The following is a 17181-nucleotide window of genomic DNA, read 5'->3' as shown; positions in this document are numbered from 1 at the left end:
CCCTCTCTGCCGCTTCAGCCTACGTTCAAGCTTGACCGGATCCGTAATCGTAAGCTCAGGCTGTTGTCCATTATTCCGCGCACTCCGTCGAGCAACGACAGGCCCGTCATCCTTCTCCTTCTCCCTCTCCTTCCCCTTGGCCTTCCTCTGCTGCTCCCTTCTTCGCCTCTCTCTCACAGCCATCCGATCACACTCCTGCCTAAACATAGGATCAAACTCCTGGATGCTAACCTGCGCAGCCGTAAACATCGCCTGCGCTTTATGCAGCCGATCCAAGTCTTCATGCGAGCGAACGCTAGCATTATGTACCATCTTTCCAACGTCGTCTAAGAAGTCTTGTGGGGTGAGGTACCGGCCTTTATACAGCTCTATATGCATCTTCTCCAAATCCATATCGTACAAAGCTGGTTGTGGCTCCAAGGGGTAATTCTCGTCAATGATGCCGTTCACATGTCCATTGACAACGGGCTGTGTGGCTTGATCTTGTTCGATGATCTCGAGGACCCCATTCGGCCCAGCCTGGACTTCTACAGCGGCTGTGACAGTCTCGATGCCGCCAATGGCATTGCCGAGTAAATTGAAGTTGTATTCATCCTTTCATCATTCACAAAATCAGCGCGGAACTTTCCTCTGGATCAAAAGAAACATACCGTAGCATTCTTTGTAAACCTCTTAAACTTCCTCTTCAACTCCGTCAATATCGGTCCCAAACGATACTTGAGCAACGTAATAACCCGCTGGTCATTCTCCTGCTGCACAGCCAACTCAGCAGCCGTTGGCTGCCTCGGTTCTAAAGGAGGCGCAATGGGAAGTTCCTCCAAAATCCGCTTCCTGCGCTTGACCCCATCCGCGAACTGATTGGGTGGTCGGCGAACGTCCTTGATAAGTCCCTCAAAGAAACGCTCTCGTTGTTCTACGGAAGGAGCCGTAAGTTCAACGCGGTTATCCTTCGTCGGGCCGAACCAAGCTTTGACATCCCGAGGTAGATCAGAGAACTTCCCATCAACAACGGCAAGGAGGAGGATGGGGTCGCTGGGGGAGAGGGTGTCTAGCATGGCACGGACTGTAGACCTCGAGGTCTCAGATACGGCGGCATACCATCCAACGAGGGAGGGGATATAGATGACGGAAGGTTGGTGACGTTTAGCCTCGACGAACAATTGAACGATGGCAGCTTCGACAGTCTGCGTAAATTATCAGTCAAGTCATAGGCATCCAAGAAGAGAGAAACCTACTCGAGTAGAATCGCCCATTAACGTGCCAAGCTCAAGACTCTGCACATGGAAGCCTTCAAGATGATGCAAAGCCGCTGCTCCAATATACCCTTGACCCATCCCAACAAGACCATGAATAACCACACGCGGTCTGTACACTCTCAAGGTTTGCATAGCTTGAAACACCATCAACACATCGCCTTCCACAGACAAAAAAGAAACACTCACATTGCGACAACATCTCACGTTCAAGCGCACCATCCTCACCACCATCGTCCTCATACTCCGCTTCTTCCAAAGCACTGAGTTTCTTCTCAACAGGCATGACGCGTTCAATGACAGCTTTGACTTTTTCCAATGTATCCGACAAGAGTGGGACGAACTGCGTAGGGAGCTGAGTCGCAGCTGACGATGAGGACCTTGCTGATGATGGTACAAGCTCTGCGAAATGAGTTAGGCTTGAATATTACAGTTAAAAAAAAAAGCCTACTCTTAATCGAAATCATGAAATCTCTCAACCCAACCCCAATCGTCTCAGGCTTCAACAAAAGCCTATCAGTAGTCTTGTACACCTGCGGATACCGCCTCTGAATAGCGTTCAAGGCCGCCTCCGTGCACAATGCCTAAACCCCCAACATCAGTTATCATCTTGCCCAATAACAAAAAAACCAACTCACACGAAGATCAGCACCCCCATAACCCTTCGTAAGCTTCGCCAACCCCCTCAACCTCTCCTTCGCAGCCTCCCCATGTGCACCCTCGCCCTCCTTCCCCTCCTCCCCCTCCCCCTCAACACCCTTCCCCCAGCCAACCCACCCCCTCGTCATAATCCCCAAAATCTTCTCCCTAGCCTCCAACCCAGGCAGCGCAAAATAAAACTCCCTATCAAACCTCCCCGGTCTCCTCAACGCAGGATCAATCGCATCCGGCCGATTCGTAGCCCCAATAACAATAACCTGGCCCCTCCCATCCATCCCGTCCATCAAGGCCAAAAGGGTACTAACGATAGACGCATGGATCTGGTCTTGTTTGGAAGACCGGACAGGCGCGAGCCCGTCGATCTCGTCAAAGAAGATGATAGAGGGTTGGCAGGAGCGCGCTTCTTCGAAGAGGAGCCGGAGTTGGCGTTCGGCTTCGCCGACCCATTTGGAGAGGCAGTCTGCGCCTTTGCGCATGAAGAATGCTAGGTAGTGATTGATGAGATTAGGTTTTGGACGGTTATGGTGAGACGAGACTTACAAATTTGTTTACCGCCTGATCTACAGCTCGCCGCAAGGGCTCTGGCTAACAAGGTCTTTCCTGTCCCTGGGGGACCGTGGAAGAGCACGCCGCGAGGAGGCGTGACGTTGAATCGCTGGAAGACTTCGGGGTATAAGAGGGGGAGGAGGGTCATTTCTTTCAATGAATGTATATCTAAAGAAAACGTTTAACGTTATGAAATAAAGGATCAAGAAATGTATAGAGCTTACGGTCGTCCAAACCACCCACTTCATCAAAGGTAACATTCGTATTCACACCTAAAGGATCAGCGTCCGCAAGGGCTACAAGTGATGGTGTCAGTGACGAAGGCAAAATGTAAGCTCAAACGAAAACTTACCCGCATTTCCAATCTTTCCAAGGTTCGACGGCGTCCCGCCAGCTGCCAAATCACCAGGCATCATCCCACTTCCGGCAGCACCAGCAACGGCCCCTCCAAACGGCGCAAGTCCACCAAAAGGTTTACGAGGCGTCCTCGTAGGGTGATCAGAGTCCGAATCATCTCCACCCATCCCCATCCACCGTCCCAGCTCAGCCCCAGACGCACTCCACCCAAGCCCTCTTCCCTTCCCAGACTTCCCATGATGCTGCCCACCCCTCCCCCCATTCCTTCCACCAGCCTGTTTACCCGGTGGCTTGGGGGGCATCTCCTCCAACGGCGGCGGAATCGCATAATTAATCTTCTGCCGCTGCCTCAAAGCATACGGCTTCCCATCACCGCCCTCTTCTTCCGGCTCTGGCTCAGGTTCAGGCTCAGGCTCCAGTTCCAAGTCGTCGGACGATTCATGCGGTGCGTCGTCGATGGACCCATCTGCGTCGGCTGAGCCGGCTGAAGATGTGTTGTGCACGTAGACGTCTTCTTCTTGTTCCATGCGCGCATTACGCCGTGTGAGTCTGCGGGTACGTTGCGAAGGGCCAGGAGGCCGTTGGGATATCGATGATGATCCGTTGGGTTTGGGGGTAGGTTTCTTCATCCTGCTGCGCGTTGAGTATCGGGCGTTGATCTTCTCGTCCTCGTCAGTGACGATGAACCCATCTAAACGCCTCTTCCTAGCTCGCAGGGGATACCTGCCCATAGGCACCTCATCCTCATCTTCATCCTCCTCCGAATGCTGACGCTTAACTCTGACATTGTCGTTGAACATGTTTTCAGCACCACCATTCCCATCGTCCTCGCTCGTCGTCTCCACATACGTCTTTTTCACAATCCTCCTCCCCCGACTGGTCGTCTGAAACTCGACGGGCGGCGCAGGCTCCTCCTCCTCCTCCGGCTCAGGCTCGCCCATGTCCATCGACTTTTCGCTCGCATGGTACTCTGAGCCCGATGGACCTACGCTGTCGCTATTCGTCCGATGTCTTGACGAGCGACGAAGAAGCGGGCCGGCGGCCATAGGCGGTAGCTTGATGACAAGGTGAGGTTGTTGTTGTGGCTGGAAATCAGGAATCAGGTTGTGAGAAAAGAGGTCGTTGAGTGGCGGGTTAAACGAGTCTCCCAAATTTGTCGAGTCAGGTTGGTGCATCAAAGAAGGGCCGGAAACAGCGCCAGACGGGGCTTGTCCGTCGTCGTCGGCGATGATGGTATGGTCGCCGTCGTCGCGCAGGTCGTTGAGCAGGATGCCTTTTGCTCGTCGGTCAGTGTGTGGAATTTGTTTGAATGTCCCACCGTGTTTCGCAGAAAGTGGCAGTGTTGTTTGTCCGTATTGATCTCTGCCATTCTCTTCAAACCTTGCCCCCAAACAAGGGCCGGAAACAGCGCCAGGTGGTGCTTGTCCGTCGTCGTCGATGCTCGCCGTCGTCGCGCAGGTCGGTGAGCAGGATTTCCTTTGCTCGTCGGTCAGTGTGTGGAATTTGTTTGAATGTCCCACCGTGTTTCGCAGAAAGTGGCGCTATTATTTGTCCGTATTGATCTCTGCCTCATGGGTCATCTCTTCAAACCTTGCCCCCAAACCCCACCCACTTGTGCGCCATTCTCTCCCTCGCAATCCGCCACCTCCTGCATCTTTCGTAGTTTGAGCTTTCCTGCGGGAGAGCGTTCTCTAAAATTTGTCGAGAAGTGTAGATAGGGACTCGGAAAATATAAGAAAGTGGCATAGACTGTCGACGGCGATGTTTCAGCTGATGATGGAGGTTTGGAGCAAGAGGAATTCTGTGTTTTTCGCCTACTTTTCCGAGTCGTTGCTCAGCATTGCATGAGGGTTCGTGCAGTTTGTGACCGCCGTGACACGTTACCTCACTATTTCCAATTTAGGCACCCCGAACCTGCACAATGCCATTCTCATACCACACGAAAAAAGGACTCATTGCGGCGCGGCAGGCTTATCTTGCATTTTGGGATCAAGTCTTTCAGATAGTTTACCAGCTGTCAGTTTAAGGTAAGCCAAAGACTGACCTACGGAATCAGGTTCAAGTTCCCGTCATCTTCCAAACCTTAGGTTCGACATCAGAAAAGTCACAAAACCGCTTTCACTGCTTTTGAAAGCGTCTTGCAAGAAGAAGAGCTGCCCCCCAATATTGGCCTCAAAGATGTCCATAATATCCAATCCCGGAGATCCGCTTTACTATCTAAACTACTAGTAGTCGGTCCATGGTATCATGCCGCCCTTATCGACTAAACAATGCTCCAGTTCCCGTCGGGCCACCGTCAAAAACAAAAACACGCGATTGAGGTCATCTCCGGCCCTCAATTCAACCCTCCAATAAAACAACTGGAACATCCTTATCTTTCGGCATCATCAGCAACTCCGCGTCAAACGCAACCTAGGAGTCGAACCCTCTCAGTCATCCATTTACTACACAAAAAAAGATTGAGAACCGTCACCTTCTTCTGTCGTTTAGCTGCGCGCAGCGTTCCATTCAGTGCTTCAACTTATTGCATGAATTGAATTGAAGTGAGCGCAAAGTCGATGAGTCGGGTCAAAAGCAGAAGAAACGCACGGGTATTCGCAGTCTTGTCAAACAACACTCCATACGCAACCGAATATTTCCCATCTGAATTGGTAGTTCCATGCTCTTTGATAGCATCTGGGCAAGTATATATTCAGCACTGGGCGTCTAGCGAAGACTCAGATACGAGCGGACCTTTCAAGATGTCAATCTCATGAGATGTGTTCAACACTGCGGACAAGTGAGCGAATTCGCCATTATTTTAGACTTGTCTATTGACGTACTTTCGTGCAATTTGGGAAACTTAAGGAGGCGTTTGGGTTTGGTCGATGTGGTATCTCATCTAATCTATCCCGGTCCGATCTGTCAATCACGTGCCCCACTTCACCTTCAAAATTGTTTCGCCTTGGTTTCGCCGCTTCCACCAAACTTCCACCACCCATCATGATTAAACCCGGGCCCCAATCGTCTACAGAGCCCCATGTTTAACGTTCCAACGTGTAACGCAGTGCCCAGCGCCCAGATTTTGTCCTAGATGTCGAGAACGTTGAAGAATCGGGTGATTCGCTTGGACTCTATGCTCGTCACTAAGTAAATGCATTCGTGAATCTGCCAAAATTTATAGTAAGTGATCGCTTCTGCTGCTGAATTTGCTCAATTCCTAAAAGGTCCCTTATATATACATACATAGGCATTCCCGAAGAGAATTATAAAATCCAACAAGTACGTCGTAACTATTATATTTATAAAGCGGGAATAAAGTGACCTCCTGCAGTAAGTTGTAGCGAAACGCCTGCCACCTTGATTAAAGCAGCGTCGCCACTGGTTGACCCACAAAAAGTTGCGGGAAACCCCCACTTTTGTGTGGGCACAGTAGCTTGCAGTTCATCTATCCTGTGTTCGCCTTCCTGGCTTCATATCGTGTTTTAGCCCTGTTGGCACACTACATCAACAGCGGCTATCAAGTTTTACTTGATTCAACATACATTGCTTCCAACAGGACTCCATGCTCCGAGTCTGTCTATGGATAGTTTAACTCCCGTTAGCCAAGGCCAGGCGATCACTGAAGTCAACACACCTGAGCTAAGTAGTGGGCGTTCTTAATGGTTGTGGTGTAATGGATAACCTCATCCCTGTACTCCGAGTCCCACAGGAACGAAAGCCAACCTCTATCCTCGATATTATCCGCCGACCTGTACGGACTGGTGAGTGTGCAATTCTAACCCAATCGAAATAGGGATCACTTGACATTGTTTCGCAAAGTATTTCTTCGCATCTAGCGAGAGTGCCTGGCGTCATAACATCATCAAACTTCTCTAAAATGTCCAGCGCTCTACTTTTCCGTTGCTTCGCCCGGAAAAGCCGGTTTTTTGGCGTCCACTTGGGAAGTTTTGATTGAACATCTAGCGGCGCCAAAGAACGTCCGAGTCGCTTCAATGTCGAAGGATCCGGAAATGAATGGTGGGTGACTGGCGCATTATGGTTGGTGATGGGCGCATTATGGTTGATGACGGGCCCGTTATGGTTAGTGACGGGGGCGTAATGGGTGATTGCGTCTCCACCAACGTTTGTGACTTGCGATTCTCCAGCAATTGTAACATTCTGGCTGTTGTCAAACATCACGAACAAAAAAAGCGTCCAGATAGTAAATGTAGGGGGATCATTACAGCCCATCGGCGTTCAAAAACGTGGATTTATATGCATCACTTAGCTTTATCGAGGTGAATCGTAACCAGGAATGCGACAGTTGCGCGTCAAGTTCATTGTTCTTAAATGAGTCCGCCAAGATTCCGCTGAAGACAACTGCCAACGGACTGAATTCGTTTTTGAGGGTCCAACAGGGTCCAAATGACGCCCAGGACAAGAACCCGGCAAGTCATTGTTTTTGGTTCCGTTTTGGTTCCGTCTGGTTCCGTTGATACGTAAGTCCGTCCAGGTACATATTAACACTGATGTATGGGGGTGTTTGGTCCTACCTACCTGTCGTCTTGCACCGACCTTATACCTTGTTATTGTTATACCCTCAGTCCCATGGCTGGAGACACCCTCTTCAAAGACGAGATCTGGTGGAGAGACCACCAAGTATGGCTCGACGAACGCGGCTACAAGCTTCGACCAAGACTCACTCCTGGTTGGGTTCCGTCTTGGCTCGGAAAAGGAAAGGGTGTTCGGCGGCATAAGTGTGAAGACTATCAATATGAAATGGTAAGGTCGTTTATCTTTTCCACCAGTTGCCTTCGTAACTTTTTGTGCAGCATCCCAGCGTACAGGATGCGCTTCGAAAAGACAACAATCAGAGGGTCATTTTGAAGAAGATCAACACAACCGAATACCCGAACGAACAAGGAATCGCAACGTACTTCTCCTCAAAAGAACTTGCGGATATACCTGAAAATCACTGTGTGCCGATATTGGAAATATTGCACATTCCGGATGAAGAGCATGTCATTCTTCTTGCCATGCCTCTGTTACACCATTGCTTGAAGCCACCTCTCGAGACGGTGGGAGAAGTCGTTGAATTCTTCAGACAGGTATTTGAGGTGAGCGCTCTAGACCCTTTTTGGAGTGAATGCTTATGAAGTTGCGTAAAGGGTATACATTTCATGCATCAACACAGAATTGCCCACCGGTACGCATCACAAGCTATCATATACCCGACGATATTTATATTCGCTTTGAAGTGACTGTCATGGACCCAACATTCTAATGAACGCTGACGCGATGTACCCTTCCGGGTTTCACGCTGTAAAGCAAGATATGCTCCCCAATTGGAAGGGGAAAGCGAAGCACTTTTCTCGCACAGAGCGCCCACCCAAGTATTACTTGATCGACTTCGGACTCTCGGTTCGCTTTGACCCTGACGAATCTGCTCCGCGGGCGCGAGTGATTCGGGGAGGCGACCGCGACTATCCCCCCGAACTCCTGGATCGAGATGTTGAATATGACCCATTTCCGACCGACGTCTTTTATCTGGGCAATATAATCAAACATGAATTTACAGAGGTGCGATTTTTTGACGATTGATTTTTACATCTGTCATTAATACTTTATATAAAGGGAAGTAGCCACATCCACAGCACGAAAAAATTGGGATTTGAGTTTCTGGAAGGCCTAGCTGCTGACATGACGAACCCAGATCCATTGAAACGACCTACAATGGATGAGGTCGTGAGTCGCTATCGAGAAATCCAGCAGGGGCTATCTTCGTGGAAATTGAGGCAGAGGGTTGTTCGTTCCGACGAGTTTTTCTTAACTGCACTATTCAGAAGTACAAGGCACCTGGGTAGAACACTGGTGTACATTGCTAAGCGGATTCCTCCGCTTCCCAGACAACAATGATAGTTGTTTGGGCGTCTTTACCTTGCTTGTCAAGGTCTATTTCCACGGTCATAATTATGTAATCCGTCGCACTGGCCCCCAAGGTACGTGAACAAAGGTACGACTTCATATCACATAATATCGAAGTCTGTCTAGGAGAGACTACCCCCAAGGTCATATCCATTTTATTACATCCGAAACGTAGTAGACCGGTCTAGACTGTACAGCATGTTGTATGGTTGAGCTTGCCATCAAAGCGTACCTCCCCAAGGTCATATCTCTATTTTATTACATCCGAAACGTAGGGACCGCTCAAGGGGTTTACAACCGAAAAGTCCGAGACGTCCACTACCCACGTAGGGATGGGAGGCCTACGTTTGGGGTCCTGGTCAGGGTCACATGCATCAGAGAAACAACCGCGTGTTATCTTCACGTGAGGCAATGCACTCAACAACATGCAATCCCACTATGATCAAAAACCATGCCGGGACAAGTGAAAGAAGAAGGAGCGGGAGCTAATAGAAAGTTCAAACAGAAGCCAGGCAAATGCAGCTTTTGAAAAGGTCTGCATCACAGACATCCACAGCCCCAAGACAGCCTTCACCCTCTAAAAAACATAGATAGTTTTATGGTTTCTTACCACAAATTCATGTTGGAATGCTTAGATAGTCAATGGACCAAAATTTCATGTATCACAACACAAATAGAATTGTCAAAAAATACCAATATGCAGCTCGATGGGAAGGGGAAGTCAAAAGATGAGCATTGAGCATCGAGAATATCATGATCTCGAGCGTTGTTGGCCGAGGGTGATGAAGCTTCTGCACAGATCACATTGGACGAACAGCTTACCGAGATCTTCCCCATGCCCCAGATAGACCTTAAGCGATTTGCGACTGCCATTTTTGAGAATGAAGTCTACGTGCTCGAGCGGATTGCTTTCAACTGCTATGACTACCTTGTTTTTCTTCTTTGGCATCGGGGTAATTGGCGGGATAAAGTGAGACAGCGGAGTTTACAGAAAAGCGATCTATGATATGAGAGAGGGAGAAGAGACGATTAAACGCTGAGCGCTGAACATTGAGAGACTGGATAACTTCCCATAAGGTTTAGAAACCTAGATTATTTTTCTAAACTGACATGCCGCCATGCCGTTTGCCAAATGGGTCACAATCTGTCAAAGTTGAACTCCACTTGTCATTGAACACCCTCTTCTGGATTTTAATCTAGACGAGGCCTCCCCCCCCCTCTTCTAGTTCTAAATCACTTGCATAAACCCTTTTTTCATCGTCCGACAATCAATCCCTGAGCATCCCGTCCAAATCAGACAAGGCATCAAGATCCACCAACATATGTAGCCGGTTTCTGAAGAACTATCCACTACATCTTTCTTGTATTTCTCGAGAAACAATAGGGAATCAAGAGTGAAAGACAATCAAGTCATTTTTCATATGAACCGGGTTTGTAGGACATTTTTTTTATCATGTTGAAGACGTACACTTCAAACCACACACTGAGGCATCCAATTGCACGTAAGTGCAGGGTGTCTTCATATTATTGGTCAGCTCTCCTCACTGAATTCAATATCAACTAAGGCTGGAGGCGCAGTGGGCACCTGTGGGCACGGAATGAGGTTCAGTAGAGAGATCCTAAATGAGATCCGTGTCACCAAAGAAGAATTGATTGCACTTGTATAGATCTGTATTACTTTGGCTTGTGGTTTAGAAAAACAGCTGAATATATTTTTGAACTCTGCCCATCAAACATTTAGAGAATAATCTAGGCTTCTAGACCTTATGGGAAGTTATCCACTATCAATTATCTCGCATCGCCTCGCTTATAAAAATAGCGAGCGCCATTTCCTGATATAGGTGACCCTGACCAGGACCCCAAACATAGGCCTCCCATCCCTACGTGGGTAGTGGACGTCTCGGACTTTTCGGTTGTAAACCCCTTGGGACCGCTCTAGACTTCAGCCCCAGTGAAAACCGGCTCTGTTACCAGCCGCAAGTATCTGCGGATTCCCGGCAGATATCAGAGATTGTCGGCAGAGCAGAAAGGTGCAGGTAGAATGGGATTTTGTCCCTTTTGCGGATTTTTTCCCGCGACTGTCTGCCCCTTTTTGACGAACTACAGCGTTGATTGCGGAAATTTCGGCGGCTACCCCTTCTAGTCTGCTCCCATCTGCATTTCTCAATCCTCACTTGTAGGTAGAATTTTTTTGAAATTGCTTCATATAATTTGCATATTAATACATATTTATTTGCGAATATCTGCAAATTTCTGACTGCTATATACCCAAGACCCCCACGACACGACATCTATCTCTGAAACGGAACCGTAACTAATTGCTGTCTCACAGCCGCTTCCACCCATCTGCTTGTGCGCATGTCTGATAGATAGATGTATTGATGTCGGGGGTCAGCATTGTAGAGGGGGGAGTAAAGAGAAGTTTTGAGTCGCTGTATATTCCGTCCATCAGACACACGAAACCAAATGGACAACAAAACGCACTCACAACTTGACCTCAAATATGGAACACACTGCAAAAGGTGCATATATGCACCAAAAACGGTCACTTAGACGACATAGTTCAAGGACAGGAGGTCACTTACTGAGGTATCAATAACGGACACCAAACGGACACGCTTCCTTGTACCCGGTGAGATTACAGTCACTCAAGCTCCGATAACGATACTCACAGTGGAGAAGTCATGCAGAGCCTATATGTTCACGAGAGGAATGGGTGGAATGGTGCGAAGCGCGACAAGACAGATTGGGGGAGATGGTGGGGGGGCAGGAAGAAGGAAGGAATAAAGGCAATTAGAAAGTGCTCTGAGATATATAGTCGAGCTAAAAGAATCTGGGGAAAGAAGTTTGAGGCAAGTCCAGAATGATGTCGTCCAATGGATTGAGGCTCGAGTTGGAGAGCGAGCTTGCAAGCTCGAAACAACTCAAGCAGGGGCTTTGTAAGCGCGATGCGGTGATGCCCGCTTCACCACGTTCCGTGGTGTTGACAGCCTTCTGAGGTCTGTGCGCTCTGAGGATAAAGTCCTTCGTGAAGCAATAAAAAAATTCCTGTCTTCTTCGCTTTCATTCCCATTTCCCCCTGTGAATTTTAGCCTTCACAGAATTTTTTCGATTTCATTCTAATCCATTAAAACTCAAAATGACTGACCTTGACACTTCACGTCCTCCTGCTGGTGCCGCTAACAAAGATGTCCCTTCTGACATGTCCAGTGTCGTAATTGACCCAGTCACTACCGACAACTCCATTGTTGTAACTCGTGTTACATCAGAGGAAGACCTCAATCGACCAAAAACTCCTCCCTCTGGGTCGGCTGCTCCCAAGATGACACAGATATATGCGGCCTTACAAGCTATTTCACCTGCTTCACAAAAACTTGTCCATGACACTCTCACTAATACTCTAAAAGATAATCCCCTCCCTGATGTCATCTCAGCTCCCAAACTCCTTTTTTCTGTCGCTAACGAGACCACCTCGACGTCCTCTTCTTCCAACACAGGCTACGGCATTCATCCTTTCATCATCTCTCTCGCTGAGAACGGTTCTCATATACCTCTACAGTAGATATTCTCACAATGCATATACTCGTAATGCATAAATCTCATAATGCATGACATTTTCAGGGGACCAACTTGGTACGTGGGGATTTATGCATGGAACGTCATATCAAATAATGCATATCATATTTTGGCATTATGCATTACCAGATCTACAGATTTACCAGGTATTTACCTGTTCACCTCATTGTACCTGAGTTTTTCAGGACCAAAGTCTACCCTAATATACCCTGCCACTGTGAATACACTGCTTGAGAGTAGTATCCAATTTTGCCAACACTTTTCTATCATTCTATGCCAGCTGCTGAGGAGAAGAAGCGGAAACCTCGAGACAGGCACAAGCCCTATGCACCTCACGGAGGGAATGGAGCTGTGCGAGCATTTGGTGTGTCATCCACTCAGAGGCTCGCGGCGTGTCAACACTGCTTTTGCAACAACAATTGCGCAAATTGAGGGCTCATCTTCAAGTGAAATCAGCCTGACAAACTACTCTCAACTCTTTTTTCAGTAGTAACCTCTCTCCCATGGATGTCGATAGCCTGTAAATATCCAGTCTTTCCAGTTTTCGTCTCACTACATAAAGGACATTTCGAAGTGTGACATTTTTTGGCTGAGGTCACAAATAGTCACATTTTGTGACATATTTCATCTTGCATAAATCTCACAATGCATAGAAAAAGTCGGGGACCGGCATTATGCATTGTGAGAATATCTACTGTATCACTCTTCACCACTTCCGCAACAAACACTTTACATACAAGCAAGGCTTCTATCCCGCAGAAAACGGTTATTAACAGGCTCACCAGTTTGAAGCGGCACATCATCGATATCAAGTTCTTTCAGGGTGAAGACTCTATGGACATCGGGGATTGGCACGAAGCATGGACCTGATATCACCGTTTCATCGAGACCCATGGTGACTAGGGAATGTCACGGGTTTACAAACCCGTACGGGTTGAGGTTGCGGGTGGGTACGGGTACGGGTTGGCATTTTCATACCCCAGCAAAACCCGTACCCATGACACAGGTGTGATGGGTGTGACATGTCAATCACGAACGTGTCACCTTGAGTCACCACGACACTCAACCACCACCACCATACCCTCCAGCACGGTTACCAGACAGTGTGGCATGGCAACAACAATGCAAAAGACTCGGATATGTTGGTCAGTAGTAGTGACACACAGACCACAGCAACGACGAGTCAAACACAATGGAATATGGGGGGGATAGACACAAACAGAGGTCAGGCTTACAAGGTGCGCCTGTGAAGTTCTCTTTTCTTTTTGTTTCCTGACTATTACAACAGCACCACGACAACGGCACCTGCCAATGGACACCTCACAGATCAACGCCAACACGGTCACATGCAGTTGCTCACCACCAACCACACAACACGATACTGTCAAAACACTGGCGCATGCCCTGTGCCCCAGTTACCAACAATGATGAGTCAAACATGATGGAACATGGGGGGGATAGACACAACCAGAGGGCGGGCTTACAAGGTGCGCCCATGAAGTTTTCTTTTCTTTTCGTCTACTGACTATCACAACAGCACAACGACGACGACACCTGCCAATGGACCCCACCTCACAGGTCAACGCCAACACAGTCACATGCAGTTGCTCACCACCACACAACACGATGCCGTCAAAACACTGGCGCATGCCCTGTGCCCCAGTTACCATTTCCTGACTTTCCGATCCTCGCAGGGTTGCACGGCAGTATCGATTGACACTTGCACTGCCTTTGCGAGGTTCATTGGTCATTTCTGGAGGGATACCCACACATGGGTTGGGAACCCCCAGGTTTTTGTAAACCCTCAACCCATACCTGCGAAAACCCACACCCATGGATGCGGGTACGGGTTTTGACGGGTATGGGTGCAGGTTACTCTGGAAAACCCCAGGGTAGCCCATGACATTCCCTAACGGTGACAAGGATTCGGCTATTCGATGGAAGAAGCACCATGAATTTTTAGCCGAACAGGACAACCTCAAACGCAACTTCGCCTCCATTCTCAAATTTGACATCGAAATCCGTACAAAATATAATCTAACACCAAGCCCTCACAACGAGGATTCTTACAGGTGCCGCTTCGAAGCCATCAAGCTTGAGGTGCTACAGGCGGAAATTCTGGCAGCGAAGTCGGTCTCGGATGCCAAATCAATTCACAACACTGCTTCGTCTTCTTCCTCTTGGAAAGGCAAGTCATGCTATGTGCCTTATCATCACCGCGACGCAGAGTCTTCGTCTCGTCAGTCTGGAAGTCGTACCGATAATGTCATCACAAGTTCTAGCAACAATTCCTTTCGGTCTTCTGGTGCTTCCTCCACCAATACTCCCATCTGCCTTATCTGTCAATGAGATCACCGTTTCGCGTCATGCCAAGAGTCGATCACGCAGGCTGGCAAACAGACGACGGCGAAATATGATAACCGGAAGCTCGTGCGAAGAAATGACGGAGGTATCATCTGCATCGCCTTCAATCTCAACAAGCTCTCTATCTGCTCCAAGTCTCATCCAGACCATCACATCTGCTCTTTCTGTGGCGCTTCCGATCACGGTGCCTGCTCTCGCAAATGCATCTAAACTTGACTCTTCTGTTTTATCAGCTCATCTCTCAGCTCATTTGTGCTCGCTACCGCTTCATCAATTACTTGAACATCTTACATTTAGTCCAGATCTCGTTATCAACGACCGCTCGCCATACTTCGACAATCTTCGTCTCGAATCTTCATCTCACGACTCTGACTCTGACTACTCTAAAGTCATAACTCCTTATAGCGCAGATGCTTTTCATGCCTATTTATCGAAAGCTCGCATTCTTGATCAATACCCTGAACTTCCCTTCAAATTGACTCACGGATTTCCTCTCGGAAATTTCGCCGATCTTGATATGTCTTTCACTCCTGGCAATCTCACCTCTGCATCTCCTCATGATCACATCATCCAAGAATATATTGTCGACGAACTCAAACTCGGACGCCTCTCAGGTCCATTCACTCAAAAAGAATTGGAAGCCAAAATTGGGCCATTCCGTTCATCACCTATCCAAGTCGTCGTCAAGCCCGGTGAAGCCGGCAAGCCTGATAAATATCGCTGTTGTCATAATCTCTCATATCGGGGAAACCTGGGTTTTTCCGTTAACAATGACATAAACTCAGAGGAGTACCCAACTAGATGGGGCACGGCATCTGAATGTGCCGAAATTGTAAGCTTCCCATCACATCTATCATTCTTTTCTTTTCTTTTATGACATTGTGCATCCATCTCCTCTCTTTCTGTTTTGGGCCTCGTTCGGATGCACTTCGTGACAGAGTTCACAACTCTTAGTTGCTTGAAGGACACAGACGATTTGGGGCTTATGTTTCTTCCTCACATTCTCTGATTTTCTGGCAGTCAAGGCTTACACGATGTATGTGTAGGTATCAGCAGCGCCTCCAGGAACACAGGCATGCACCCTTGATGTGGAAGGGGCGTATCGCACAGTTCCAGTTAGTCCTGTTTGCAAACGGTACCTGATCGTCGAGTTCAAGGGATTGTTTTACATTGACCACAATGTACCCTTTGGACTAGCCTCTGCCTCAGGTTTACAAGGAGAAGTCGCAGATGCGACGGTTGACATTTGGCGTAGTCTCCGTGTTGGTCCTGTTATCAAATGGGTTGATGATTTCAACGCTTTTCGTTATCCAACCAAGGTCGGATTATTTTCTGGAATTTCTGATGGGGTTGTCTATCGATATGACTATGATCTTGACTACATCAAAGCCATGATTGCCCCGCTTGGGATTCCGTGGCATACAACAAAGGGATCTCCTTTTGGAGATACCTTTTCTTATGTTGGTTTTGAATGGGACCTTGTCTCAAAGACTGTCTATCTTACTAAAGTCAAACGTGAAAAGCATCTCGCTAAACTTCTCTTCGTTCTACAGAACTCCCCCTTATCACAACGATTTTTCAAGAAAGAAATACAATCTCTGCATGGCTCGTTATCACACATCACTTTCGTCTATTCGCGTGGCAGAGCATACCTCAATAATATTATTTGGTGGCTCACAACTTTCACCAACGACTTCTCCCCAAGATTCCCTCCCCCTTCCATCATTTCAGATCTTAAATGGTGGTTAACTCAACTTTCCATGCCGTCTATCATTCGCTCTCTCGCTTCGCGCCCTCCTACGTCTGATCTCAATATTTGGGTCGACGCCTCAACAGACTGGGGAATCGGTTTGCTAATCAACGATTCGTGGGATGCATGGAGGACCTTTCCAGCATGGAAGGCTCCTGGTCGAGAAATTGGATGGCTCGAAGCAGTGGCTGTCGAACTGATTGTCATGCTTCTCAGTGAAATGCATCTCGCTCACCTTGACGTTCTGATCCGCAGTGATAACGAAGGTGTCATTGGCGCCTTCCGGAAAGGATGGTCAAGGAATCAAGAAACCAACTTGTGTATTCGTCGTGCAGAAGCCATTTTTGAGCAACGTGATCTTTCTATCTCTCTCTTATACGTAGAATCATCCATTAACTTAGCAGACCCCATATCTCGTGGTATCCTTCCACCTCTCGAGTGTCGAGTGAACATTCCATATTCTGTACCACCTCCAATTTCCGATTATTTCTATCATGCCTAGTGATCCTACTCTATCCGACTGCCTAAAGAATGTAGACGTACGTTCAGAATTATCAGATTTTTCAACCATCATGGATGCTCGCACCCCATCCTTGTCTCAATCGCAAACTCGTATATGGATGCCTAGGAAGCCTCGGAAGGGCAATGAAATAGCCCCCTCCATATATCGCCCTCACGTTGTTGCAAGCGAAAGACTATTGAAATGGATTTCTCCTCATACTCAGATTTTCCGAGAGAATATGCGAAAGGCATTGCCGGAATCACACCTTACACGTCTCTTCGAAGTCA

The 17181-nt window shown here is 48.1% G+C and overlaps 4 protein-coding genes across 4 annotated transcripts; 2 read left to right on the top strand and 2 right to left on the bottom strand.

Annotated features, from left to right (window-relative positions):
- Positions 1-2047: 2047 nt before the first annotated feature.
- Positions 2048-2717, bottom strand: LACBIDRAFT_146695 (uncharacterized protein; the record flags this gene model as incomplete). Its single annotated transcript, XM_001886968.1, has 3 exons — positions 2048-2397; positions 2466-2627; positions 2684-2717. Coding segments are annotated over 3 exons (546 nt in total), but the record flags the coding sequence as incomplete, so codon positions are not given.
- A 3598-nt stretch (positions 2718-6315) lies between these two features.
- LACBIDRAFT_309749 (uncharacterized protein) lies at positions 6316-7028 on the bottom strand (the record flags this gene model as incomplete). The annotated part of the gene is made up of 3 exons (XM_001886967.1): positions 6316-6375; positions 6433-6547; positions 6604-7028. 3 exons carry the CDS (start codon positions 7026-7028, stop codon positions 6316-6318), a joined length of 600 nt encoding a protein of 199 aa, XP_001887002.1.
- Positions 7029-7385: 357 nt separating this feature from the next.
- LACBIDRAFT_309748 (uncharacterized protein) lies at positions 7386-8693 on the top strand (the record flags this gene model as incomplete). The annotated part of the gene is made up of 5 exons (XM_001887050.1): positions 7386-7559; positions 7610-7894; positions 7946-7983; positions 8036-8357; positions 8412-8693. 5 exons carry the CDS (start codon positions 7386-7388, stop codon positions 8691-8693), a joined length of 1101 nt encoding a protein of 366 aa, XP_001887085.1.
- A 4777-nt stretch (positions 8694-13470) lies between these two features.
- LACBIDRAFT_309747 (uncharacterized protein) lies at positions 13471-13706 on the top strand (the record flags this gene model as incomplete). Its single annotated transcript, XM_001887049.1, has 2 exons — positions 13471-13516; positions 13567-13706. The coding sequence occupies 2 exons, from the start codon at positions 13471-13473 to the stop codon at positions 13704-13706; spliced, it is 186 nt and encodes a 61-aa protein (XP_001887084.1).
- Between the last annotated feature and the right edge of the window lie 3475 nt (positions 13707-17181).

Source organism: Laccaria bicolor, genomic scaffold, assembly GCF_000143565.1.
Source record: "Laccaria bicolor S238N-H82 LACBIscaffold_41 genomic scaffold, whole genome shotgun sequence".
Classification (NCBI taxonomy): Eukaryota; Fungi; Basidiomycota; class Agaricomycetes; order Agaricales; family Hydnangiaceae; genus Laccaria; species Laccaria bicolor.
This window is presented reverse-complemented; position numbering and strand designations above follow the sequence as displayed.